Source organism: Balaenoptera musculus, chromosome 11 (assembly GCF_009873245.2).
Source record: "Balaenoptera musculus isolate JJ_BM4_2016_0621 chromosome 11, mBalMus1.pri.v3, whole genome shotgun sequence".
NCBI lineage: Eukaryota > Metazoa > Chordata > Mammalia > Artiodactyla > Balaenopteridae > Balaenoptera > Balaenoptera musculus.
The window spans coordinates 66,111,657-66,134,781 of record NC_045795.1 but is presented as its reverse complement, the minus strand read 5'-3'; the positions used below and the strand labels follow the sequence as shown (position 1 = coordinate 66,134,781).

The following is a 23,125-nucleotide window of genomic DNA, read 5'->3' as shown; positions in this document are numbered from 1 at the left end:
AGGGCTTTGGAGGTCCCTCCTCAAAGCCCCTCCCCAATCTGAGACCTACTCCAAAGGGAGGGCGGGGCTTACGGCTGAGCGAGGCTCAGGGTGTAGGGGTGCAGCTGAGGGGCTCTGGACCCTCGCAGACCCCGCAGAGGCCGAGGGGAACCCCGAGGTGCGCGAGAGCAGCTGCGTCATGAAACAGACCCAGTACTACTTCGGTTCGGTGAACGCCTCCTACAACGCTATCATCGACTGCGGAAACTGCTCCAGGTGCGCGCCTGGAGCTGGCCAGAGGGGCGGGGCGGGGCGGGGCGGGGCCGAGGCTGCAGCGGGGCGGGGCGGGGCGGCGAACCTCAGCGCCCCGCCTTTCTGTGCTGCCTTCAGGCTCTTCCACGCGCAGAGACTCACAAACACCAATCTTCTCTTCGTGGTGGCCGAGAAGCCGCTGTGCAGCCAGTGTGAGGCTGGCCGGCTGCTGCAGAAGGAGACACACTGTATCCTTCCCGCGCTGCTCCCCGGCCCCTCCCGCCCAGCGCGTTCCCTCCGTGCCGCCGCCCCCTTGACTCCCCACCCATGCCCAGCGGACGGCCCGGAGCAGTGTGAACTGGTGCAGAGACCGCGATACCGGAGAGGCCCACACATCTGCTTCGACTACAACGCCACGGTGAGGAGCGGGGCGGCGGCCTTGACCTGCAGCTCCCCTGCCCCAGGGCTAGTGCGGCCCTGCGCATCCCCTGCCCGACCAGCCCGGGCAGACCGGCTGCTCCTTGTCTCTTTGCGCAGGAAGATACCTCAGACTGCGGCCGCGGAGCCTCTTTCCCACCGTCGTTGGGCGTCCTGGTGTCCCTGCAGCTGCTGCTCCTCCTGAGCCTGCCTCCCCGGCCGCAGCCTCAAGTCCACGCCCACCCTTCTCGCCGCCTCTGAGTGCCCCCTCCCCCCACCAGGCCTCCCCGCCGCTCCCCTGCTCCCTCGCCCCACACTTCCCGCCTTAGAGCCTCGCCCCCCTCCCACTGAAGGACCTGAGTGCGCCTGGCCCCGAGAATCTGCGCCTTGGAGTGGGGGGGGGGTCCCGAAGGAGGGCGCCGCAGGTCTTTGGCCCCCAAGCCACGTCTGGCTGCTGAACTGTCAGAGTGTCCCCAGACCCCTCATTCCCACTGGACTCACCCACCCCGGAGGGCTGGGCCAGGGAGGCCACAGTACTGGTGCCAAACCAGGCCTCCACTGCCCGCCCTGCCCCGAGGCTCCCTTTGTGTGGGAGACCTAGGCCTTGCCCCAGCTGGACTCCTCTAACCTGGCCCTTCTGCCCCACCCAGGACTAAATCTGGAAATAATGGAGGAAATTGAGATGGGCAGTTCGAGGCCTGTGCATCCCAGCTTAAGTCCTGGCAGGAGAGAGGTCCTGGGGCAGCCCCCAATGAGCTCCTGCCTCTCTCAGGCCTACAGCCGCCTCTCCCTCCCCAAGCCCGGCAGGTGGCAGGACAGTGACAGTGACACCGGCTAAGACTCAACCCCCTACACACCTGGAGCCCTGAGGGCAGAAACTGGACTCGGACATACCCAGGAGGGCACACACACAAACACAGATGTGCACAGACACACACACCCTGGGGTGGGGTGAGGGTGGGGACTCACAAAGCCTTATACGGGGTGAGGGGTTGGTGGGAGGTTGGCATGTGCACACTCCATCTCCTGCTCACCATCAGCCTCTTATCTGACCTGTAACCCAGCTGGTCCCCCATCTCCAAAGCTGAATGTCAAACAGTGCCAAATGCTGGGGCAAAGGGTGAAGACCCCTCTGTCCTGACCTAGCCGCCAGTGTCCCCTTAATGTCCCTGACCCTGCCAGGTGCTCATTGTAACCATTTCTCACTAGTGTCAGGCCCCCAGTGGGACCACATGCCACTGCCTGCACCCCTCAGCAGAGGAACTCTCACCAGGCATCACCCTTTGCCTTAGCGGGGGTGACTTGATTACTCCTAGCTGGGTCATCCCACCCCCAATCTGCCCCTTATACACTCAGGCCTGTCTCTTTCCCACTCACACACACACTCCCTGGCCAAACTGCTCCTCCCTGCTGAACACACACTTGCACATACATACACACATATACACACTCTGTGCACACATACAGGCTGGGCCTGGGAACACCTCTTCACACCATTCATTCTGGTCATTTCTCGCGAAGGCATCCCAGCCTGGGGGCCATTGGGGGACTGAGGGCAGGGGGATATGGCCGTAGGGCTCAGATGGACTGGGAGGAGGGGGGGGAGGGTGATGCATTAATTAATGGCTCCGTTAATTAATGTCACGTTGCTTGTCGCTTTCTCAGTGTGTGTGTATGGTCCATGCCCACTGCTGATGCCAGGGTGGGCACCCATGCTGTACACCCAGCCTAGATGCCAGCCATGTCTTGCGGGGGCGTGTGTGTAACTGTAGTGTAGTCAGGTGCTCAATGGAGAATATAAAAATAAAAAAAGAAACATATACAGATAAATTAATATATATTTTAAGTTTAAAAAACAGAAAAGCAGACAAAGCAATCCCCATCAGGTAGCTGTCAAACCCCCAGCTGGGTCTGATCCTTCTCATCACCCACCCGACCTGGCTGTCCCCTCACCTCGGGCTCGGGGGATCTGTGGGGGACTGGGGGGCCATTTCCTTTTATCTGCCCTTTTTTTTTGGTTGTTCTATTTTGTACAGACAAGTCGGAAAAACAACAGCGACAAAAAAGTCAAGAAACTTTGTAAAATATTGTGTGTGTGATTCCTTGTAAAATATTTTCAAATGGTTTATTACAGAAGATCAGTTATTAAATAATGTTCATATTTTCACTTCAAATGGTTCCCATACACTGTCTCTGCCCTGGAATGAGGACTGGGTGGCTTGAAGACAGATGGCCAGGACCTCAGAGCCCCACTTACCACTTAATTGGGAGTGAAGGCCATAGCAATCCAGGTCTCGGGTGGGTGGAGGGCATGACGCTTCCCAGGCCTCCTAAGTGCTAGATCCTTGACATCCTTTGTCTCATATCATCTTCTCAAAAGCCTCCAGGAAAAGCTATCTTTAAAAAAAAAAAGTCTCCCAGAGGCTCAAGGCCAAGACTGTGGAGGAAAGAAGATGGAGATGAGATGCAGGCTTCTAGCCAATAGGATCAGACCTCCTTGGCCTACGCAGGTCCTCCAGGTGGAGCAAAGAGTGAATACCTGGCCCAAGTCCATGACTTCGTGCTTGAGGGCCAGTGCTGCTGTCCAGAGGAGGCCAAGGTCTGGCCCACCCACAAGCATGATGGCTGCTCCTTCCCAGCCCAGGGGAGGCCTGGTGCTCTCAGTGGCCGCTGCTGCTCACACTGGGACACAGCTCTGAGTCCATTTCAGCAAATCTTCTCGGGCCTCCCTCTGGCAAGCCCTACACCCTTGTTCATTTTAATCCCAACTCTCTTAATAGTCAATCCTATTCTGTGTGACCTCCGAGTTTCTTTTCAACGGGAAAGACTTATAACCACCAGTGCAGAGATTTCCCAGTACTACTGACACTTGTTCTCTTAGAGTACACACTCCACACTATGCACTCACCCTGTGCTGAGTCCTCACCACAACATTAGGGTTGGATATTAGTTTATCTCCATACCGCAGATGAGCAAACTGAGACTTAGGAGAAATCCTTTCTCCCAGATGGAAGAAATCAGCAAAGGTTTTGGAAATGAGGTGGCCTGTGGCTTGGGGACCTTGGATGCTAAATAAATAAAAGAGGGCATTCCAGGCCTTAGTGAAGACACCTTTTCTCACAGTCTGCAAGGGTTGGCCACAGAGCAAAGCGTAACTAGCAACCCCTGAGGCAGCTCCCATGCTCCGCAACAGCCCCAGAGGTCCTGGGCTAGACCTGCCATGTAAAATACAGAACATCCAATCAAATTTGGAATTTCAGATAATCAATGAATATTCTTTAGTATGTTCCCAACATTGCGTGGGACATAACTATGCTAAAAATTGAAGACATGCTTATACTGAAAAAATTATTGTTTAACTGAAATTCCAATTGAGTGCCCTGTATTTTGATTTGTTATATCTGGCAACCTTACCCTGGGGTGGCATCCAGCAGGAACCCAGAGCCCAAAGATAAAGGAAAGCAACACCTTTTGTGATCTGGAAGGCTGTGCACACGTCGGCAGTTGTATTGAGATCAGTGGCGGAAAGGAAGGGATTCTGCACTTTATAAATGTACTTCGTCATACATTTATTTTAATTATATGCACATTTTTTAAAAGTAACTCAATATACAAAAAAACAAAAATCAGTTTTGCACAGGACACAACCTACCTGAAGCCACCGTTGCAGTGAGGTGGAGGCCCAAGGCCAGCCTGACCCAAGTTTGTGGAGAGACCTCTCTTCATCAGGATCAGCGATTGACTGTGGTGAGGAAGAGAGTCACTAAGAGAAGCCCAGTCTCACCCCTTTGGGGGCTGGAGATCCGAGTTCGAGTATGGGCTCCACCTCACTTGTAACAAGGGCAGCCTGGGCAACACACTCACCGAGCACCCAGGGTGGACTGGCATTGTACACGCCAGTCCCCTTGGATCCTCACGGTAGGTCCAGTCATCATCTCCATTTTACTGTCCATGAAATTGAGTTTCAGCAAAGTTAGGGAATTTGGCCATTGTCACACAGCCGCCAAAAGGCAGAGCAAGAATTCCAGCCTGGGTCAGGCACACACCAGACCGCGGAAGTTCCAGGAGTTCGCGCCCCCTGGACCATCCAACATTCTTACCTGCACACCTGCCCACTAGGACACACCCACTCAGATAAACAGGCACACACTGAGCCAATCCTTCCGGGAAATTCAGCACGCGCGTGGCCTGCAGCTGTGCTGCCGCTGGTACCCGCCGCTCTCCTGAGGTTAGCGATGCCCGCTCACCCTCCCCTACCTCTGGAGAACCGACGGAAACGGTCCTGAGAACTACAACTCCCAAGCACACGCTCCTCTTCCGGCGCACAGCCTCCTGGGACTTGTTGTTCTACCCAGAACCCTGATTTCCGCCGGTCCCGGCTCCGACCGAGGACTCCATGTCCCAGCATGCCGCGGAACCTCAAGGCCGACGCTCAGAGGGCATCCTGCCGCCTCCCCGGGCGCGCAGGCGCAGCGCCGCTGTTTGTCGGCGCCTGAGAGGGGAGGAGGTACGGTCGAAGCCGAGGCCGAGGCGGAGCTGACCAGACTTGACTCTGGCCCAGAACCAGCCTCTCCAATCCCGCGTCGACCGTAGGGCCCCAGAGTGGATGGAGAAGATCGAGCCCTGAGATCACCGCCAGTCCGGTCGGCGCGGTGGCCACACAGAGCGGGCAGTCAGGCGTACCTAAGCTGCCCAGGGCCTTCCCTCAGATCCCCGGCGAGGGGCCTAGGCCCCGGCCCCGCGACCAGGCCCGGCTCTGCCCTTTGGGACCGGAGTCGACCCGACCGGAAGTGGAGCTTTCACCGGGGCCATAGGCCAGTGACTAGGTCGGACCCGGGCCTCCCGTCGGGGCCGGACTGGGACGAGGCCCCGGGGAGGCCCCTAGCCCACTAAACCCTTTCCTAAGGCCGACGCCCGCCAGGAAGATGCAGCGCGCCCTACCGGGCGCCCGCCAACACTTGGGGGCCATCCTGTCCAGCGCCAGCGTGGTGGTAAAGGCTCTGTGCGCTGCGGTACTATTCCTCTACCTGCTGTCCTTCGCCGTGGACACGGGCTGCCTGGCGGTCACCCCAGGCTACCTCTTTCCACCCAACTTCTGGATCTGGACCCTGGCCACCCATGGGCTGATGGAACAGCATGTGTGGGATGTGGCCATCAGCCTAGCCACAGTGGTGGTGGCCGGACGTTTGCTTGAGCCCCTCTGGGGGGCCTTGGAGCTGCTCATCTTCTTCTCAGTGGTAAACGTGTCTGTGGGGCTACTGGGGGCTTTTGCCTACCTCCTCACCTACATGGCTTCCTTCAACTTGGTGTACCTTTTCACTGTCCGCATCCACGGCGCCCTGGGCTTCCTAGGTGGTGTCCTGGTGGCACTCAAGCAAACCATGGGGGACTGTGTGGTCCTGCGAGTGCCCCAGGTGCGTGTCAGTGTGGTGCCCATGCTGCTCTTGGGGCTGCTGCTGCTGCTGCGGCTGGCCACACTGCTCCAGAGTCCAGCGCTGGCCTCCTATGGCTTTGGGCTGATCTCCAGTTGGGTGTATCTTCGCTTCTACCAGCGCCATAGCCGAGGCCGAGGCGACATGGCCGACCACTTTGCCTTTGCCACCTTCTTCCCTGAGATTCTGCAGCCTGTGGTGGGGCTGTTGGCGAACTTGGTGCATGGCCTCCTGGTGAAGGTAAAGATATGCCAGAAGACAGTGAAGCGCTATGATGTGGGTGCCCCATCCTCCATCACCATCAGCCTCCCAGGCACAGACCCTCAAGACGCAGAGCGGAGAAGGTACTGTGGAATCTTCCAAAACCTTGTCGGGCTAGGAGAGTATTATTAATCAAGTCACATTTCATCTGTTGAGGTGCTTGCTGTATGTAGGCTGGCAGCCTACAGTCAGATGTTGGGGCGGATTCAGAAAGAGAGAAAAGCCAGCTTGTGGCCTGGAGCTCAGCATTTAAGTGTCTGGGCTGCAGGAGGTGCTTTCCAAAATTAGGGAGTAAAAGTGGCCTTTCTCAGCACTCAGGCCGCTTAAGTTTCAAGAAATGCCCTGCTTCCTTTTGAGCTGTGTGAGGGGCAGATGGAGAGCCAGGTACACGTAACCCTGGCCTTGTCTCAGAATCTCCAAATCCTAGACACTGGTCCTGTGGGAGCCAGAAACAACCTGCTGGTCCTTCTTCCCCTGTGAGAGAGGAACAGAGAAGGAGACATGGGATCTTTAAGAGATGATCTGGGCCACCCTAGTTTCCAAACGCTGGACTACACCCTCTTCCTGAGCCTTAATTCAGATGTTGTGCTCCTCTGCCGCTTATTTATTGAGGGAAGCCTGGGGTATAACTAGACTTAGACACACCCCCTCACCCCCACCCCCACCCCCACCTACTCTGGCAGGCATGTGTCACCAAACCCAGGGGACAGCCACATGATCCACCGAGGGAGCCTGCTGACCACACCAGGAAGTAGAGACAACCTTTTCATTATCTGTAAACCAAGCCATCTGCACCATCAGGAATCCCAACTGAATTATTCACTGAATGTACCTTGGCCAGGGCAGGACAGATCTTTTTTAATACATCTCTTTCTCTCTCTCCCAGGTCTGTGGACTTACCAGAGTGGTCACAGCTCTGTTTCCAACATTATTCTTTTTTTTTTTTTTTAATTTTATTTATTATTTTTGGCTGCGTTGGGTTTTCATTGCTTCGCGCGGGCTTTCTCTAGCTGCGCCGAGCGGGGGCTACTCTTCATTGCAGTGCGCGGGCTTCTCATTGCGGTGGCTTCTCTTGTTGCGGAGCACGGGCTCTAGGCGCACAGGCTTCAGTAGTTGTGGCTCGTGGGCTCTAGAGCGCAGGCTCAGTAGTTGTGGCACACGGGCTTAGTTGCTCCGCGGCATGTGGGATCCCCCCTGGCCAGGGCTCGAACCCGTGTCCCCTGCATTGGCAGGCGGATTCGTAACCACTGCGCCACCAGAAGCCCCCTCAACATTATTCTTGAGTGTTGTTTTTTTTTTTTTTTTAATTTTATTTATTTTTTGCTGGGTTGGGTCTTCGTTGTTGTGCGCGGGCTTTCTCTAGTTGCAGAGAGCGGGGGCACTCTTCGTTGCGGTGCGCGGGCTTCTCATTGCGGTGGCTTCTCTTGTTGCAGGGCATGGGCTCTAGGCACGCGGGCTTCAGTAGTTGTGGCTCACGGGTTCTAGAGCGCAGGCTCAGTAGTTGTGGCTCACGGACTTAGTTGCTCCGCGGCATGTGGGATCTTCCCGGACCTGGGCTCGAACCCATGTCCCCTGCATTGGCAGGCGGATTCTTAACCACTGCGCCATCAGGGAAGCCCTTGAGTGTTTTTTTTTTTGATGCAGTTACTTGAGTAGTGAAATTTAGAGCAGGCTCTGTTCATACTTTCTGCATTTGTCAAAGCCTGCTTTTGCTCACCTGTGAAATGAGTTCTTAGCAGGCAGCTTTATGAATTCAGCTGGAGTTGTCCCTGTACTTACTCTCCACTGGGGCTGTGGAGTGTGGGCCACACCCCCTTTCTTGAAGGAGTTTCCAGCTGGGAAAGGCCACAGATTACTATGGTCCAAGGTGGCAGGTGTTGAAAAGTACACACGGCATGCTGCAGAGCTTAATTGTGGGCTCTACAGTTTGTGTCTCTGTGGCTGATGAATCCTAAAGACCGAGGTCTCTATTAACCTTATCCAGTGGAGGAGATGCGGTCAGGAGGGCTAGGCCTGGTAGAAACTGAGCTGTCCTCAGAGCTGTTCAGGTGATCCCAGGCCACAGTGGTGTCCCCTCCCCCCGTGAGAGATCTTGGATTGTTAGGGTTGGCTGAACATTCGAAAAACGTCTGCGCAGCCCCAAGAAAATGGACAGGTGGAAGCAGATTGGGGTGGGGGTGGTGTCAGGAAGTGGGTTCTTGGCATAGTCTTGTGGTTGTTACCTTGCTTGGGGATGGGGGTTACTCCACCAACCAGTTTGACATCTTGCTGCATGCCATTCCCTGACCCAAAGAGCTAGTGATAGTGGGAAGCAGGGGTTCCTATCTTTGACCCTTGTGAGGGAGTGATTAGCATGCCACCATCTCTCTACCTTGGCAGGCTTTAAACAGAATTGACAAGGCAGTCTCCAGAATGGGAGCCTGGGTAGCAGCAGGGAAGGACTCTCCTGTCTGTGCCAACTTGCCATGGTGCCAGGCTGGAGGACAGGGTGGAAGTGTGCTGGGGCTTTCTGTGCCTGAGTTCTCGTTGTCCCTCTTGTCATGTTCCCTGGCATGGTGGAGATTTTGGTTTTCTGCTGGAACATGGAAGGCTATACAGGTCCCCCATGCTGGTGGCACAGAGTTGGAGGCATCAGGGGTCCACAGTGACCATTAGCAGAAGTGTTACCTGGCAGCATGGGCATCCCACCTTCTGGTGGGCAGGGTCCCAAGTGCACGTATATACTTTCTTCTAGCGAACTTTCCCACCTCCCCTCAGAGCAGGGTCTCCAGGGATCTGCCCAGTGGAACCAGTAGGCTCTGGCCTTTGCCCTACCCACATGGATTGTTTCTCCTTCCTCTTCTCCTGCTAGGACGCTGTGTGTTCCTGCTCTAACACAGGTCCTGGTGGGTTTGGAGATTCTTCTCGGAAGGAGAATATTAGAGTCAGTTAGGAGGGGTGAGCTGACCCAGGTTGGCCCTGCTTCCCAGGCTGAGAGCCAAGGCAGGTGCTTGAGTTCCAAACTTCCCCATAGACCCTTGCCAGGAGGCTCAAAATACTCCTAACAAGGAGAGGGGGAGAAGTAATGCCTTGAATGTGATGCCAGTGCCCAGCAGAAACTCACATGTCCAGGGACTTGCCCTTCCACCTGTCTGCCCAGGGACACCAGCTTTGCCCAACCTTAGGCACCATCCTCAGAACCATTCCTGGGGCTGGCCTGGGGGCAGGCTGGCAGGCACCCAGCTGGCCTTCTCAGCCTGGAGGTGCCCCAGCTATGGAAGGAAGGCCCTACAGCCTTTGGGTCCTCATTCTGATGGCAGAGTGTGCCTTAATCCAATCCCTGTGGAGCCCTGGGCCCTGTATAGGGAAGGAGAACCCATAGGGTTCTGAGAGAGGAGTGTGAGCAGTAAGGCATGTCAGTTTCCTGGGGAAAGGGTGCAGGGCATGAGCCAAGTTCAGATCCCGAGTGACCTGTCATCTTTCCCCTGGCCCCAGGCAACTGGCTCTGAAGGCCCTCAACGAGCGGTTGAAGCGAGTGGAGGACCAGTCCGTCTGGCCCAGCATGGAAGACGATGAAGAGGAGGCTGGGGCCAAGGTGGATAGCCCCCTGCCGTCAGACAAGGCCCCCACGCTCCCAGGGAAGGGGCCTGTCCCAGGATCCAGCCTGATCACCTTTGAGGCAGCTCCCCCGAAGCTGTAACTCTAGACCACCTTGAGTGTAGCACCTCTTCTCCCAAGCCCCCCTTGACACACTCTCAGCTACTCCAGGGCACTGACTGCTCTGAGGAGAGGGAAGAAGGCCTGCTGGGGGTTGCCACAGCCTTCTGCTATTTCTCGCCAACACTACCCAGGATTCTTGCTACCTGGTTCCAACTCCAGACAACCACTATGCCACGCATGGGGCCTCTGAAGCACAGCCAGCCCAGGCCATCTGAGGTAAGACTGTACCTCAGCAGGCAGCCTCAAGCAAGTGGCTGCAGGGGCACTGGTGCCATGGCTCCTAGGCCAACCCTCACACCTGATACTGGTTGCCGAGAGCCCTGAGCCAAGGCAAGGATTTGGCAAAAACATTCTGGGGGTCCAGCCAGTGCAGGAGCCAGTGCAGGGCTGTACATCCCTGCTCGCCCCCAAAGAGACTACATTCATGTCAAGATGTCTGATTCCCTCTGCTGTGGCCATAGCTGCTTCTGGGCCAGAACAGTCACAGCTCCCAGGTATTTTCTACAGGACCACTTGAGTGGGCAGCCAAGCCCAGCCTCGCAGTATCAATAAAGCAGTTCTTTGAGGTATGGCTCCTGGGCTCTGTTAGACCACCTTGTGCAGCCCCCTCATCGTGCTCAACTGAGTTAAGACAGGGACTTAACTCTAGGTTCAAGGGCTCAGTCACCAAGGCTACTCCAGCTGGATAAAAAGCCCATTGCCCTCATCCCCTTCCCCCCATCAGACTCCCCCTTGCCTCACCACTGCATGCCCACTGTCAAGCAGCCTTCCCAGAGCTGTCACCTCAGGCTCTTACTTACTTTCTGCCTTCCTGCACTACCTGGTGAAGGAGGCCCTGCCGGGAGGACCTGATAATTAAGCGCCTCTCTATCATAAGGAGTTGTTCTTATCCATGGCTCACCTCCAAGACAGAGTGCTCAGGGCTTGACACCTAGGGAGGCAGCCCATCCCCAGCTCCCATCCTGTCATTGCCCAGATTTGACCACCACAGTCTAGAAACTCCAACATAGTGAGCAGCTGGGAGACTGAAATACACACAGCTGCACCATTCACAGCTACAGCCCTCAGGCCTGCTAGGGCCCTGGGTGGCATGGGGTGCTTAGCAGCCAGATCCAGGGGGCTAGTCTGCCAAGAGAGCTTTAGCCCCTCAGTGAGCAGCCAGGGGTGGGTCCCCATCTTGCCCAGCTGCCCATTTTTTCATGCTGATGGCATTAGCAAGAACTATCCCCAGCTTTGGGCTATTCCTCCCATCCAGTCTTTTCAGTCTTTATTTATTCTTTTTTTTCTTTTTGGCCGCGCCTCACGGCACGTGGGATCAAACCCACACCCCCTGCATTGGAAGTGCGGAGTCTTAACCACCAGACCACCGGGAAAGTCCCTTCAGTCTTTTTTAAAATTTTATTTTAGTTTTTTCTCTTATCTCATTTCTGGACATACCAGCACAAGTTGAGTTGCTGTGGGCAGGGGGCAGTCTTGCAACCCAACTTCATCCAGACACATGATCCATAAACTCCTCTGGGATGGCAGAGAAAGAAGGAAAGGGGAGGTACTCCAGCATGAGGAGCAAGTAATAATGTCACACAAAGGACTCCGGCTACCCCTGACCGCACCATTGCCTGAGGTGTCCCGTGACTGAGTCAGCTGAGAGAGTCCAGGAGGTCTCAGCCCCAGCTACCACACTGAGGGGCAAATCCAGGCTTCCCCTAGTTCTGGGAAGAGCTCACGGCTGGATCCTCTTGCGGTACAGGTAGGCGTTGCTCACCTGGTTCATAATGACCAAGCTGGTAACGACAGGGCATAGCACAGCCAGGTACCAGACCCCACCGGTGACTGTGGCAGTGAACCAGAGTGAGCACATGCCCAACAAGAGGCTGGCACTACCCAGAAGGTAGCCCACCAACCCAGAAGTGGCATGGTACAGCTTGAGCTTGGCCAGGGGCCATCGAGGCAGCAATTTGGGGTAGAGCAGCCCCACCCCACCTGAGCACTGCAGCCCTGCCCACAGCACAGCTAGCAGCCCTGCCCGCCCATGCCACGTGGCCAGGTGGGCTTTGCCAAGCTGTTCCTTGTGAAGGATGACAAGGCCCAGGCCCAGCAGTGCACACAGCAGGGCCAGCAGCTGCAGAACCCAGTGGCAGCGTGCTCGGCCCTTCCGTGAGAGGGAGCGCAGCAGCGAACTCTCAGGAGAGAACACCAGCAGTGCCTCGGTCATCAGGAAAGAGAACTGGGGAGACAGGGATGGGACACTAAATGAGAGTGCTGCCCAGCAGAAGGGAAGAAAGCTTTAGATATAACCTAAGCTGCCAGCTAGTATGGGCAGATTCCGCTTCATTCTCTCCCCACTAACGAGTATCTATTTGGTGGCAAAAGAGTGGAGAACTCCATCTGGGACAGAACATCTGCTCTGAGTAACCAGCAGGAGGTACCTCTCCACACTTCTAGGTGCTATTCTGAAATGTCATCTCTGCTGTGCTACCCAGCAAACACAAGGTTTGAGATGTGACAGTTATAAATGATTCACAAGCTTTGTTTTTCTGACACAGGACTGGATACAATTTCTTGGCAAGAGTTGGCCACATGGGTGCACTGTTTCAGGAAAATTAGGTGCATCACTATAAATTAAGGTGAAAAGGGACAAAGGTACACCCAAATGCATATTCTAAGCCTCCTGCCTGGAGGTGGATGAAGCCTCATTTTGTGCTTAGACAAACCCATTTGCCCTGCATCTCGAATACTCTAGTTCAAGCGTGGGATATAAACTATAGGCAGGCGTTGGAGCATACAGTTCATCCAACCCCACATCCCATTACTCCAAACAGATATTAAGTGTTCATTAACATTTAGAGGGCGCTAAGACCACCACCCATAGCTATGCTCCCTCCCATCCCTAAGAGCTGGCCAGGCCCACTACTTACAGCCAGAGACATAAGCACGGGGTGCCAGGAGAAGAGACCTGGAATGAGAAGAGGAAGCCTCGTGAAGCTGAAGCAAGAAGAACCCAGCCACGCCAATCCCCACAGGCTGAGGAGTATGAGTAGCTCATTGCCCAAGGAGGTGCTGCCAAAATGCAAGCCCCCTCTTGCTGCAACAAACTGACCCCATACCTATCATCTCTTCCTGGACCCTCCCTGGATCAGAAGCCATGCTTTGCTACTCCTCTGGCAGTCCTCCCTCCTTCCCCCTTCACTTTGCCAGAGGCAGCTAAGTGGAGCACCAAGACAAGAGAAGCCAGGTACTCTATGGGACCTGGCCAAGCTGGCAGAGCCCCAGCTCTCATCTATTCCACCCCACTTATTCCTCCAGCATAGCATGTCCCTCAGCCAACGAGGCCTTTCCCAGGAGTCAGACCCAAGGCTTACTATTGCCCCTGCTCCCCAGGAAAAGTGACACTTTCCTTCCCAAAAGTCAACTATGAATTCTACTTACTGGAGCCAGGCCTGGCAAGTACAGCCACAAAGATGGTGAAGCCCAGGGCCACAATGTGGGCAGCAGCCCCAGATGCAGTGCGCAGAGCTCGGTATATGTGCGACTCGGTCTCCACAGAAAGGGCCATGGTCAACCAGGCCGGCTGTAGCCTGAAAGCATAGCAGAGTAAGCAAGGGTCTCTGGTGCCCGCTGTCCACTCCTTTCACTGGAGCAACGGTTGCGGGGCAGGAATGCCACTCTCTTCTAAAAAGTTAAGGTAGGAAGGGACAGTACTAAGGCAGACACCAGGAATAGTCGAGGACTGCTGGCCTGTCAGTGTGTACCCGCATCTGAACTGGCACTGATCACTGGCCCACCTTCCAGGTAAGATGGGTAAGGCCGTGTAATAGACTACAAATCCCAGCGTGCACCACGCCGTCGCCGGGCGGGAGCGCCTGCTGGAAGGGCGTGAAGCACTACGGGAGTTGTAGTTCCCAGTTGCGTCGAAATTACGGCCTGAGTCCCTTTGCGCACAGCCTCCCCACTTGCCGCTGGCATGCTTCCCCTACACGCTAAGGATTTGCCTGCCTCACCCGCAGCGCCGACCTGACGAGGTGGTTCCCTCCCGAGAAAGTGGGTTACTCGGGGCTCTGCCGCGCGCCCTGCCGCTCCGTCGCGGAGCCTCTTAACTTCCGGGTGCGACGCCTACCCATCCGGGACTTCCTGGGACAGTCCCCCGCAGCCACACGGCTGAGTCGCGCTGCACAGGCGCTGTTGAGCAGATGGCCTCACGGGTGTTCAGTGCGCAGGCGTGCTTGACCAGGCAGCCCAAACCTCCGGGCTGTTTCTGACAGGTGCTCCCAGGGACAGTGGCGCCAGCTACGAACCCCGGCCCCACTAGCGCCATGGGCAGTAGCTGCCGCATCGAATGCATATTCTTCAGCGAGTTCCACCCCACGCTGGGACCCAAGATCACCTATCAGGTGCCATCCGGGCTCGCGGGGCATGGGAGGCAAGGTAGAGGGACGCTCGGGGGAGTTCAGCCAGCTGCCTGGAAGCGGTGGAACCCCGTGCCCCGTGCTGCACGCAGGCACGCCACCCCTTCATTCGCGGAAAATCGTGAACAAACATTCACATAGGCAGTGACTGTGGGAAATTGGGCTGTGGGGGCCCAAGGGAGGTGCCAGGTTCTACGAGAGGTGTGAGTGGTGATCCACTAGTATCCCTGGATGCATAGGAATTTAGGTGAGGCAGGAGTGTGCCAGGTGGAGGGTACAGCGTATGCAAAAGCCAGGAGGTAGGTGAGAACATAATGTGTGTTTGGAAACACAAAAGAGTAGGCCTGGGTGGATGGGAGAGAGGAGAAACCCTGGAGAAGAGGGATTAGGTCTTGGGGGTCACCCTGTGTATTCCACCTAGTTATAAGGTCCACTAAGGGGATTCTTGTCACTCCCTTCCACAGGTCCCCGAGGACTTCATCTCCCGGGAGCTGTTTGACACTGTCCAGGTGTACATCATCACCAAGCCAGAGCTGCAGAATAAGCTCATCACTGTGTGAGGCCCTAGCTGGGGGGTTGGGAGGGTTCCCAGGAGGAGTGGACAGACTTGGGGGTGAGAGGAGCCTGACTCTGTTCCCATCTGTTCCCCTCGTCCAGCACAGCCATGGAGAAGAAACTGATCGGCTGCCCCGTGTGCATCGAGCACAAGAAGTACAGCCGCAACGCCCTGCTCTTCAACCTAGGCTTCGTGTGTGATGCCCAGGCCAAGACTTGTGCCCTTGAGCCCATCGTCAAAAAGCTGGCTGGCTACCTGACCACACTGGAGGTCTGCAACACGATGTGCTTGGGTGGATGGGCAGGCAGAGTTAAGGAAGGTGTTCGCATGTCTCCAAAGCCCTCCAGACCCGGGAACCTGCCAGGGTAGGATGCCAGCCAAGGGTCCTGGGGTGTGCCCACCATGCTGTCCATGCTCCATCCAGCTAGAGAGCAGCTTCGTGTCCACGGAGGAGAGCAAACAGAAGTTGGTGCCCATCATGACCATCTTGCTGGAGGAGCTAAATGCCTCAGGCCGGTGCACTCTGCCCATCGGTATGGCCCAGCCTCTGCAAGGACAGCAGAGGGGTTGAGGAGGGATGGGAAGGTGGCAGGGGAAGGTGAGCCCAGTCAAGGACAAGACTTGTGAACAAACTGATGGCCGGTAAATAGCCATGAGCTGGGCTGATGATGTCCAGGGTCCACTGCGTGATGGGGCTGGAGAGGGGGAGGCCAGTAGAGCTCTCTAGCTCTGCTCCTTGGGCGTGTTCCTTCCCCTGTATGGACCTCAGTCTGTTGCTCCATAAAAGGGGAAGATGGCCCTACCCAGAGTCACCTGCCTGCCTCAAGGGTGGCTGGGAAGACTGGATGGTAATTGATGGCCTCTTGGAAGAGATGGCACTGAGGATATGGGTGGGGTCCCCTGCAGATGAGTCTAACACCATCCACTTGAAGGTGATTGAGCAGCGGCCTGACCCTCCTGTGGCCCAGGAGTATGATGTGCCTGTCTTTACCAAAGACAAGGAGGATTTCTTCAACTCACAGTGGGACCTCACCACACAACAGGTATGCTAGCCCTCCCTGGCTATCATGACCTGCGGCTGGCCATAGCCCTGGCCTCATCCCACCCCTACTGACCCTGCTCTTCCCTGCCCAGATCCTGCCCTACATTGATGGTTTCCGCCACGTCCAGAAGATCTCAGCCGAGGCAGATGTGGAGCTCAACCTGGTGCGCATCGCCATCCAGAACCTGCTGTGAGTGGGGAACAGTGACACTCAGGACAGGGTCGCCAGTCAGGAAGAGCCCAGGGGCCCTGAGTGTGGGAGCTGGGAAGGCATGGCCCTCAGAAGCTGAGCACAGCTATCTCCCCCAGGTACTACGGCGTTGTGACACTGGTGTCCATCCTCCAGGTAGGTGTGTCTGGGGTCTGATTAAATGGAGAATGGATCATGTGGCTGAGCCCAACTGGGGCTGTGTCAGACTTCCAAGCCCCTCACTCAGGCCCCTGTGCCTCCTGCTACCTTCCAGTACTCCAATGTGTACTGCCCGACGCCCAAGGTCCAGGACCTGGTAGATGACAAGTCCCTGCAGGAGGCGTGTCTATCCTACGTGACCAAGCAAGGTATTGGCAGGCTCTGGGGGGAGGCCATCTCAGGGAGGGAAGGGCCACCTGGAGAGCTGACTCCTGATGCCTACAGGGCACAAGAGGGCCAGTCTCCGGGATGTGTTCCAGCTGTACTGCAGCCTGAGCCCTGGCACTACTGTGAGAGATCTCATTGGCCGCCACCCCCAACAGCTGCAGCACGTTGATGAACGGTCAGAGGGGGATCCCCTGGGGCATGGAAAGTTTGCCTGAGGGCAGGTACACTCTCTGTGTCTCTCCCGAGCCCTGGGTCAGAGAGAAAGCAGGAGATTGCTAGTGAGCAGAATCATGTGGCACTGCTACTCCAGGAAGGCTTCCTGGAGGTGATGGGTTTGAAGGCCAGTCTGGTCACTGAAACAAAACTGGAGGGGAGACTGGCCTGGCTAGAAGGAGGCCTGGCCAGAGCATCACCCCTTTCTTCCTCGACCCTCACCCCAGGAAGCTGATCCAGTTCGGGCTTATGAAGAACCTCATCCGGCGACTACAGAAGTATCCCGTGCGGGTGTCTCGGGAGGAGCGGAGCCACCCTGCCAGGCTTTACACAGGCTGCCACAGTTACGATGAGATCTGCTGCAAGACAGGTAGAGGCAGGCAGGACCACTGAGGTGGGGTCAGGGCAGGGTGGCCAAGCCAAGGCTTCTGACCTCACCTCCACCACACCACCCAGGCATGAGCTACCAAGAGCTGGATGAACGGCTGGAAAACGACCCCAACATCATCATCTGCTGGAAGTGAGGCTGGTGGGGGCTGGATCAGGCACATAGCTATGGCTATTCTCTCCTCCTAAGCCCTGCCTGGTGCATGAGGACTAGACCTACAAAGTAGTTCATACTGTCTCAAGGTTAACCCTCATTTCTATAAATAAAGGCATCCATTTCAACCTACCTTTATTGAATACTGCATCTGAGTCAGCCACCGGAGAGAACTCGCAGTGAAAGAAATAGCCATGGTCCGACACCCTGGAGCACCATCTGGTGGACAGAACCAACAATGGGCATGTAAAAGTGCCCGCTAATTATAAACTGAAATAAATAGCCAGAAAGAATCAATGGGGAAGCTGAGATGAAAAGTGAGTTGGGATGGGAGCTGAGGCTGCTCTGCATCAGATTCTCAAGGAAGGCCTAGCTGAACTGACTTAAATTGAACTCTGAAGGAGGAAGAGTATTCCAAGCAGAGGTAACAGGTGCAAAAGCCCTGAAGCAAAAGCCACTTTAGGATGTATGAGGAAGCCAAGGGAAGCCCATGGGGCTGGAACATATTGTAGAAGACAAGGGGGAGAGGGGGAAGAAATGAAGTCCTGAGGTAGGAGAGGGGGCAAGAGCCTGACTGTGCAGAGTTGCTGGTAAGCTGCTTTGGACATAGTATTTTGAGAGCCAGAGGCAGCCAGATTCACACTTATGTGAGGAAGTAATGTCTCATGTACACCTTTAAAAGACTCCTGGTGGGAATTCCCTGGCGGTCCAATGGTTAGGACTCAGGACTCTCACTGCCGAGGGCCGGGGTTCAATCCCTGGTCGGGGAACTAATATCCTACATGCCACGTGGCACGGCCAAAAAAAAAAAAAAGACTCCTGGCTACTCAGGAGGGTCAAGGGTGGAAGTGGGTCCAGTAAAAAGACCACAGTAGTTACCTCATGAGAGGTGACGGCAGCCTGGCTTAGGATGGAGAGAAGTTGTGAGCCCTGCGCAGTATTTCGGGTGTAGAGCCAACAAGGTGGAGCTGCGCGCGAGGAATACTGGAGCGAGGAGGCCACGGAGAGGAGCATCCGTGTGGGCGGAGAGGGAGCAGCTACAGGGAGAGCTGGTGGGGGGCGGGCCGATTTGACGTCCATCCGAGGAGGAAGCTAGGCCGCAAAAGTCTGTAACTCAGGGAGACCCGTGAGCCGCAGCCGGTTGTGAGGGAGAAAGCTCCAGGAGTCTAAGGAGGGTTGCTACCTGCAGCCTGGCAAGCAGGCAGACGCTGGCGTGACGGGACCCAGCGCGGGCCGCCAGTAGGGGCGGGACCCAGGCCGCAGTGCGCAGGCGTTGAGCTAACCGTTTCCATGGCGGCGAGGACTCACGCGCCGCAACTGCTCTACAACCGTAGGGTCCCAGACTTCGGCCCCGCGGGAGACCGTGGTCCCCAAGCGTGTCAGCATCCCCATCTCAGCGCAGGCCGCTGCTCGCGGTCAGCCGAACCCCACCTTCCCGCTTCCTGTCCCTTGCACCGACATGGGCGACCTGGAGTTGCTGCTGCCCGGGGAGGCTGACGTACTAGTGCGGGGACTGCGCAGCTTCCAGCTGCGCGAGATGGGCTCCGGAGGGTGAGGCAGCTGGATCCGGGGTCAGGTGGAGTCATGGGGTCAGAGTCCTTGAGTGGGGGAGTGTGGACCTGACATTGGGGGAGGGGTTGCCCGGCGTGGAGGGGCCCCTCGGTGGGGAGGTAAAGCTCTCTGAGACAGGGTTATATGGTCCTAAGCCATCTTGGACCCTGGTTAGGCTTCAGTAAGACCCAGCCCCCACACCCACTCCTACTGCACACATGTGCACACACACCCTGCCTGGGCAGGTGGAACCAGCAGCATGAGAACCTCGAGAAGCTGAACATGCAGGCTATCCTTGATGCCACGGCCAGCCAGGGTGAGCCCATCCAGGAGCTGCTGGTCACCCATGGGAAGGTACGTTGTAGTCACAGGCAGGGTTCCTGTCTTCTCACCACCCCTCATCCCACCACTCTACCCCTCAGGAGCACCCTGGGTGCCTGCACTTCCTTCTGGCTGGCACCCCTGTCCTCCCCAAAGGAAAAGGAAAAGTGTGTTACACATTTGATTTTGCAGCCCTATGGGACAGGACCCTGGCATGCCAGGTGGGGTGCAGGATGTGAGTTGATTAGGGAGATAGTCCTGGATCCTAGAACAGCCTAGGCTGTAGGGGGAGGGCCCAAGTTCTAAAGGCATTCCTGAATAGACTGTCAGGCTAGAGGGGGGCAACCACTGAAGTGAGGTGGGACTTTGGCATAGAAGGAGGCAACCTTCCCAACATGAGAGAGAGGGAGTTAGAAACCAGGGATTGGCTTAACTGGAATGTGAGCCAGGAGGTGGCACCAGTAGATGACCTGAAATATCACTTGACAGAGAGATTCCTCTGCAAGGAAAAGGTGGAGCCCCCTACTGGGGTGTGAGGTAGGAATAGGGCACTGTGAAGGGCCCTGAATAAGAGTGAGGCCAAGGCACACAAAAGCCTTGGAAGGCCAGAGAACAGGGACAGGGACGAGAGAGGGCATGAGCAGGAGAGCTGGCCTAAGAGGTACACTTGAATGGGGGAGGACTGACAGGGGCTCAGGTGCAGGGGGAGCATGGCAGCCTGGGGACAAGGCAAGGGCCAGTAATAGGAAGCCTGGGGAATGCCCCCACAGAGATGTCGGGGGCAGCTGGAAATGAAGGTCTAAGGTGCAGGAGAGAGATCGGGAAGGAATTCATGGGGCATAGGAGAGTCTGGGGCCCAGGGGAGTTTGAGGCGGGCTGGGCTGGGCTGAGCCAGAGATGGGAGGGTTGCCAGGCTAAGGTAGGCCCACCTCATCCCTGTCCTTTCCCCTCTCCTTCAAAGATCCCGACGCTGGTGGAGGAGCTGATTGCAGTGGAGATGTGGAAGCAGAAGGTGTTCCCTGTGCTGTGCAGGCTGGAAGACTTCAAGCCCCAGAACACTTTTCCCATTTACATGGTGGTGAGCTGGGCCATCGGTTCATAACCCCTCCCACCCCTTCAGAGGGCCCTGGACTAGAGAGAGTAGCTGGTAGCCCCTACCCCTCTCTCAGAAGCCCAGGGCCCTGTCCTCCTCTTTATCTGATAGTTACACCATGAGGCCTCCATCATCAACCTCCTGGAGACGGCATTCTTCCACAAGGTGAGGCACCAGCCCTGCCCACTGGCTAGCCTAGGCCAGGGTCTGGCAGCAAGAGGGGTTGTGTCTGTTTGGGAAGGGCATCAGAGGCAGAATGTTTCCCCTCCACCTGCCCCTCAGGAGGTGTGTGAGTCAGCAGAGGACACCATCTTGGACCTGGTGGACTACTGCCACCGCAAACTGACTCTGTTGGTCGCCCAGAGTGGCCATGGTGGCCCCCCTGAGGAGGAGGAGTCCCAGTACGGCACCCCCATGCAGGTGGGCTGAGGTTCCCAGGGGTTGGCAAGGGCTAGACCCAGGCTCCCCTAGCTTGAACACCATGTGCCCCACCCCAGGAGCTGCAGAAGCAGGCAGAGCTGATGGAATTTGAGATCGCACTGAAGGCCCTCTCAGTGCTGCGCTACATCACAGACTGTGTGGACAGGTGGGCTGTCCTGCTAAGCATGGGGCCTGCAGTGGAGGGCTGGGAGCCTGGGCCTGTAGCCTCAGCTCACCTCTCCATCCCCGTCCCTAGCCTTTCCCTGAGCACCTTGAGCCGCATGCTCAGCACCCACAATCTGCCCTGTCTCCTGGTGGAACTGCTGGAGCACAGTCCCTGGAGCCGGCAGGAAGGCGGTAAGGTCCTCCTCCACCTGCCTAAGCCCCAGTTCACTGCTTCCAGGACATCCTCCAGGATTAATGGGGCGGGCAGCTTGCACACAGGCAGAAAACTTTGCCCCCTTGCCCACAGAGAATACCAGGATGCCTCACCCAAAGTGGGCCTAGACCTGGACTCTGCAGCAGGCAGGGCCTGTGTGTCCACCACTGAGGACTCACCCTGCTCTGAAGTGAGCAGCGCCCCAGCATGGGCACGTCCTGTGCCCAGACAGTGGTCAGTCCCCTAGCCCACACAGCTGGCTCACTCACAGAGCATGCAACGCTTGCACACAGTATGCTAGTTCCTCTCCCCAGGCAAGCTGCAGCAATTTGAGAGCGGCCGTTGGCAGACAGTGTTCCCCTCAGAGCAGCAAAAGCTGAGCAAGTTGGATGGGCAGGTGTGGATCGCCCTGTACAATCTGCTGCTAAGCCCTGAGGCCCGGGCCCGCTACTGCCTCACAAGCTTTGCCAGAGGACAGCTACTCAAGGTAGGGAACTCCTCCCACACCAGTCACCACCGCCCCAGCACTGCCCCATGCCTCCCTTTATGTTTATTTTTGCCCACTCACCTCAGCCCCAGCCCTCTCTCCACACCTTGGGCCTCAGATGACACAGCAGCTAGTAGGACATGGGTCCCACTGGCACCCTCAGCTCAGCCCAGCTCAGGCCCTCTTTGTTCCTCGACCCTCTGACCGGCACCGCTTCACACTGGCCTCCCCTGGACACCCTTGCAGCTTCGGGCCTTCCTCACAGACACACTGCTCGACCAGCTGCCCAACCTGGCAGACCTGCAGGGTTTCCTGGCCCACCTGGCCCTGACCGAAGCCCAGCCCCCTAAGAAGGACCTGGTGTTGGAACAGGTAGGCACTAGGAAGTTAGTTGTTCAGGACCACTGCCCACTTAACCAGCTCCTCCCTGCCACTCTCCACTTCTCTTCCCCAGATCCCAGAAATCTGGGAGCGGCTAGAGCGAGAGAACAGAGGCAAGTGGCAGGCTATTGCCAAGCATCAGCTGCGGCATGTATTCAGCCCCTCAGAGCAGGAACTGAGGCTGCAGGCACGAAGGTGAGGCCTGCTGAACTGGCAGAAAGGGTAGAAGAGAGGCAGAAGACATGGATGTGGGCAGGGCTGCTCCCGTCCACCCACCCACCAGGTCCAGCCAAGTCCGACTGACCCTTTTCCCAGGTGGGCTGAGACCTACAGACTGGACGTGCTAGAGGCAGTGGCTCCAGAGCAGCCCCGCTGTGCCTACTGCAATGCAGAGGCCTCCAAGCGCTGCTCACGATGCCAGAATGAGTGGTATTGCTGCAGGTGAGAGTATCCTAGGACCTTGGACCCCTGAGTCCCACTTCCATACCTCTCATAGCACGGCATCCTCACCGGCCCATTTGCCTGCAGGGAGTGCCAAGTCAAGCACTGGGAGAAGCATGGAAAGGCTTGTGTCCCGGCAGCCCAGGATGACAGAGCCAAGTGAAGGCTGCAGCTGCTGAGGGCCGACCACCCATGCCATACAACCCCGTGCCCCTGAACCTCTGGATCTCAGTCCGGCCTCTGCAAGTGCCCCAGCCTCCCAGGTGGTGAAGATAGCAGGCGGGAAGAGCTGCTGACCCATCTCCCCCAGCAAAGCGCTCGCCACTTCCTGCTCCATCCGGCGGGTAGGCTTAGGGTGCAGCCTCAGCAAGCTGGGGCAGGAGGCCTGGGCCGGGGGCAAGGGCCGGATGTGGGGACCCTCTTTCTCTAGTACAGTAAAGCTAGCTTCCAGAAACACGCCTGTTTCCGCGTGGCCCTTTGAGGTCGTCGTGGTTGTTAGGGGGAGGGGAGTTGCTCGCTAGATGAAGGGAGGATAGGAAACGGAGGGCGGGGACTCCGAGAGAGCAGCCCCTCGCCGCGCCCGCCGCCCCACTCCGCCTGCGGGCCGACACAGCCCGGGCGCCCAGGTTTCCATTGCGCCGCTCTCCTCCGCTCTCCCGCCGCTCTGCCTGAATCCCAGG

At 56.9% G+C, this 23,125-nt stretch overlaps 5 protein-coding genes across 11 annotated transcripts in view; 4 read left to right on the top strand and 1 right to left on the bottom strand.

The window, feature by feature from the left end:
- Positions 1–2,776, top strand: part of CACNA2D2 (calcium voltage-gated channel auxiliary subunit alpha2delta 2) — a 138,991-nt gene extending 136,215 nt beyond the window's left edge. For both annotated transcript variants that reach the window (XM_036870796.1, XM_036870795.1), the window contains exons 35-38: positions 129–255; positions 370–479; positions 567–649; positions 769–2,776. In XM_036870796.1, the coding sequence (XP_036726691.1) occupies positions 129–255; positions 370–479; positions 567–649; positions 769–909 (461 nt within the window). In that variant the 3' untranslated portion in view covers positions 910–2,776. The remainder of the gene's footprint in view (positions 1–128; positions 256–369; positions 480–566; positions 650–768) is intronic.
- A 2,346-nt stretch (positions 2,777–5,122) lies between these two features.
- TMEM115 (transmembrane protein 115) lies at positions 5,123–10,613 on the top strand. Its single transcript, XM_036870415.1, has 2 exons — positions 5,123–6,424; positions 9,816–10,613. The coding sequence occupies exons 1-2, from the start codon at positions 5,574–5,576 to the stop codon at positions 10,018–10,020; spliced, it is 1,056 nt and encodes a 351-aa protein (XP_036726310.1). The 5' UTR covers positions 5,123–5,573; the 3' UTR covers positions 10,021–10,613.
- An 811-nt stretch (positions 10,614–11,424) lies between these two features.
- Positions 11,425–14,228, bottom strand: LOC118904405 (cytochrome b561 domain-containing protein 2). 2 transcript variants are annotated; one of them, XM_036870464.1, is made up of 4 exons: positions 14,039–14,228; positions 13,467–13,615; positions 12,956–12,993; positions 11,425–12,264 (listed from the first exon to the last, which is right to left on the bottom strand). In XM_036870464.1, exons 2-4 carry the CDS (start codon positions 13,591–13,593, stop codon positions 11,761–11,763), a joined length of 669 nt encoding a protein of 222 aa, XP_036726359.1. In that variant the 5' UTR covers positions 13,594–13,615; positions 14,039–14,228; the 3' UTR covers positions 11,425–11,760. The 2 variants fall into 2 exon arrangements, with proteins under 2 accessions (XP_036726359.1, XP_036726360.1); XM_036870465.1 differs by having other exon boundaries at positions 14,052–14,183.
- NPRL2 (NPR2 like, GATOR1 complex subunit) lies at positions 14,198–17,504 on the top strand. Its single transcript, XM_036870463.1, has 11 exons — positions 14,198–14,428; positions 14,908–14,999; positions 15,101–15,269; positions 15,424–15,532; positions 15,906–16,042; positions 16,134–16,231; positions 16,351–16,387; positions 16,506–16,599; positions 16,676–16,793; positions 17,059–17,201; positions 17,288–17,504. Exons 1-11 carry the CDS (start codon positions 14,351–14,353, stop codon positions 17,353–17,355), a joined length of 1,143 nt encoding a protein of 380 aa, XP_036726358.1. The 5' UTR covers positions 14,198–14,350; the 3' UTR covers positions 17,356–17,504.
- A 967-nt stretch (positions 17,505–18,471) lies between these two features.
- Positions 18,472–23,111, top strand: ZMYND10 (zinc finger MYND-type containing 10). 5 transcript variants are annotated; one of them, XM_036869451.1, is made up of 12 exons: positions 18,472–18,923; positions 19,169–19,277; positions 20,206–20,322; positions 20,449–20,502; positions 20,620–20,757; positions 20,835–20,923; positions 21,014–21,114; positions 21,451–21,623; positions 21,870–21,995; positions 22,078–22,199; positions 22,320–22,445; positions 22,533–23,105. In XM_036869451.1, exons 1-12 carry the CDS (start codon positions 18,832–18,834, stop codon positions 22,606–22,608), a joined length of 1,323 nt encoding a protein of 440 aa, XP_036725346.1. In that variant the 5' UTR covers positions 18,472–18,831; the 3' UTR covers positions 22,609–23,105. The 5 variants fall into 5 exon arrangements, with proteins under 5 accessions (XP_036725346.1, XP_036725342.1, XP_036725344.1 ...); XM_036869447.1 differs by having other exon boundaries at positions 20,835–21,114; positions 22,533–23,107; XM_036869449.1 differs by lacking the exon at positions 18,472–18,923 and having other exon boundaries at positions 19,059–19,277.
- Positions 23,112–23,125: the final 14 nt, after the last annotated feature.

Excerpts from the sequence above, each read along its gene's own strand:
- TMEM115 (XM_036870415.1), top strand. The coding sequence starts at position 5,574 with ATGCAGCGCGCCCTACCGGGCGCCCGCCAACACTTGGGGGCCATCCTG. Across the intron at positions 6,425-9,815 it reads CAAGACGCAGAGCGGAGAAG|GCAACTGGCTCTGAAGGCCC; the intron begins GTACTGTGGAAT and ends CCCTGGCCCCAG.
- LOC118904405 (XM_036870464.1), bottom strand. The coding sequence starts at position 13,593 with ATGGCCCTTTCTGTGGAGACCGAGTCGCACATATACCGAGCTCTGCGC. Across the intron at positions 12,994-13,466 it reads ACTTGCCAGGCCTGGCTCCA|GTCTCTTCTCCTGGCACCCC; the intron begins GTAAGTAGAATT and ends TTCTCATTCCAG. Across the intron at positions 12,265-12,955 it reads CCGTGCTTATGTCTCTGGCT|TTCTCTTTCCTGATGACCGA; the intron begins GTAAGTAGTGGG and ends CTGTCTCCCCAG.
- NPRL2 (XM_036870463.1), top strand. The coding sequence starts at position 14,351 with ATGGGCAGTAGCTGCCGCATCGAATGCATATTCTTCAGCGAGTTCCAC. Across the intron at positions 16,043-16,133 it reads GGGACCTCACCACACAACAG|ATCCTGCCCTACATTGATGG; the intron begins GTATGCTAGCCC and ends TTCCCTGCCCAG. Across the intron at positions 16,388-16,505 it reads CACTGGTGTCCATCCTCCAG|TACTCCAATGTGTACTGCCC; the intron begins GTAGGTGTGTCT and ends GCTACCTTCCAG.
- ZMYND10 (XM_036869446.1), top strand. The coding sequence starts at position 19,068 with ATGGTCCTAAGCCATCTTGGACCCTGGTTAGGCTTCAGTAAGACCCAG. Across the intron at positions 20,323-20,448 it reads CTTTTCCCATTTACATGGTG|TTACACCATGAGGCCTCCAT; the intron begins GTGAGCTGGGCC and ends TTTATCTGATAG. Across the intron at positions 21,996-22,077 it reads AGGACCTGGTGTTGGAACAG|ATCCCAGAAATCTGGGAGCG; the intron begins GTAGGCACTAGG and ends TCTCTTCCCCAG.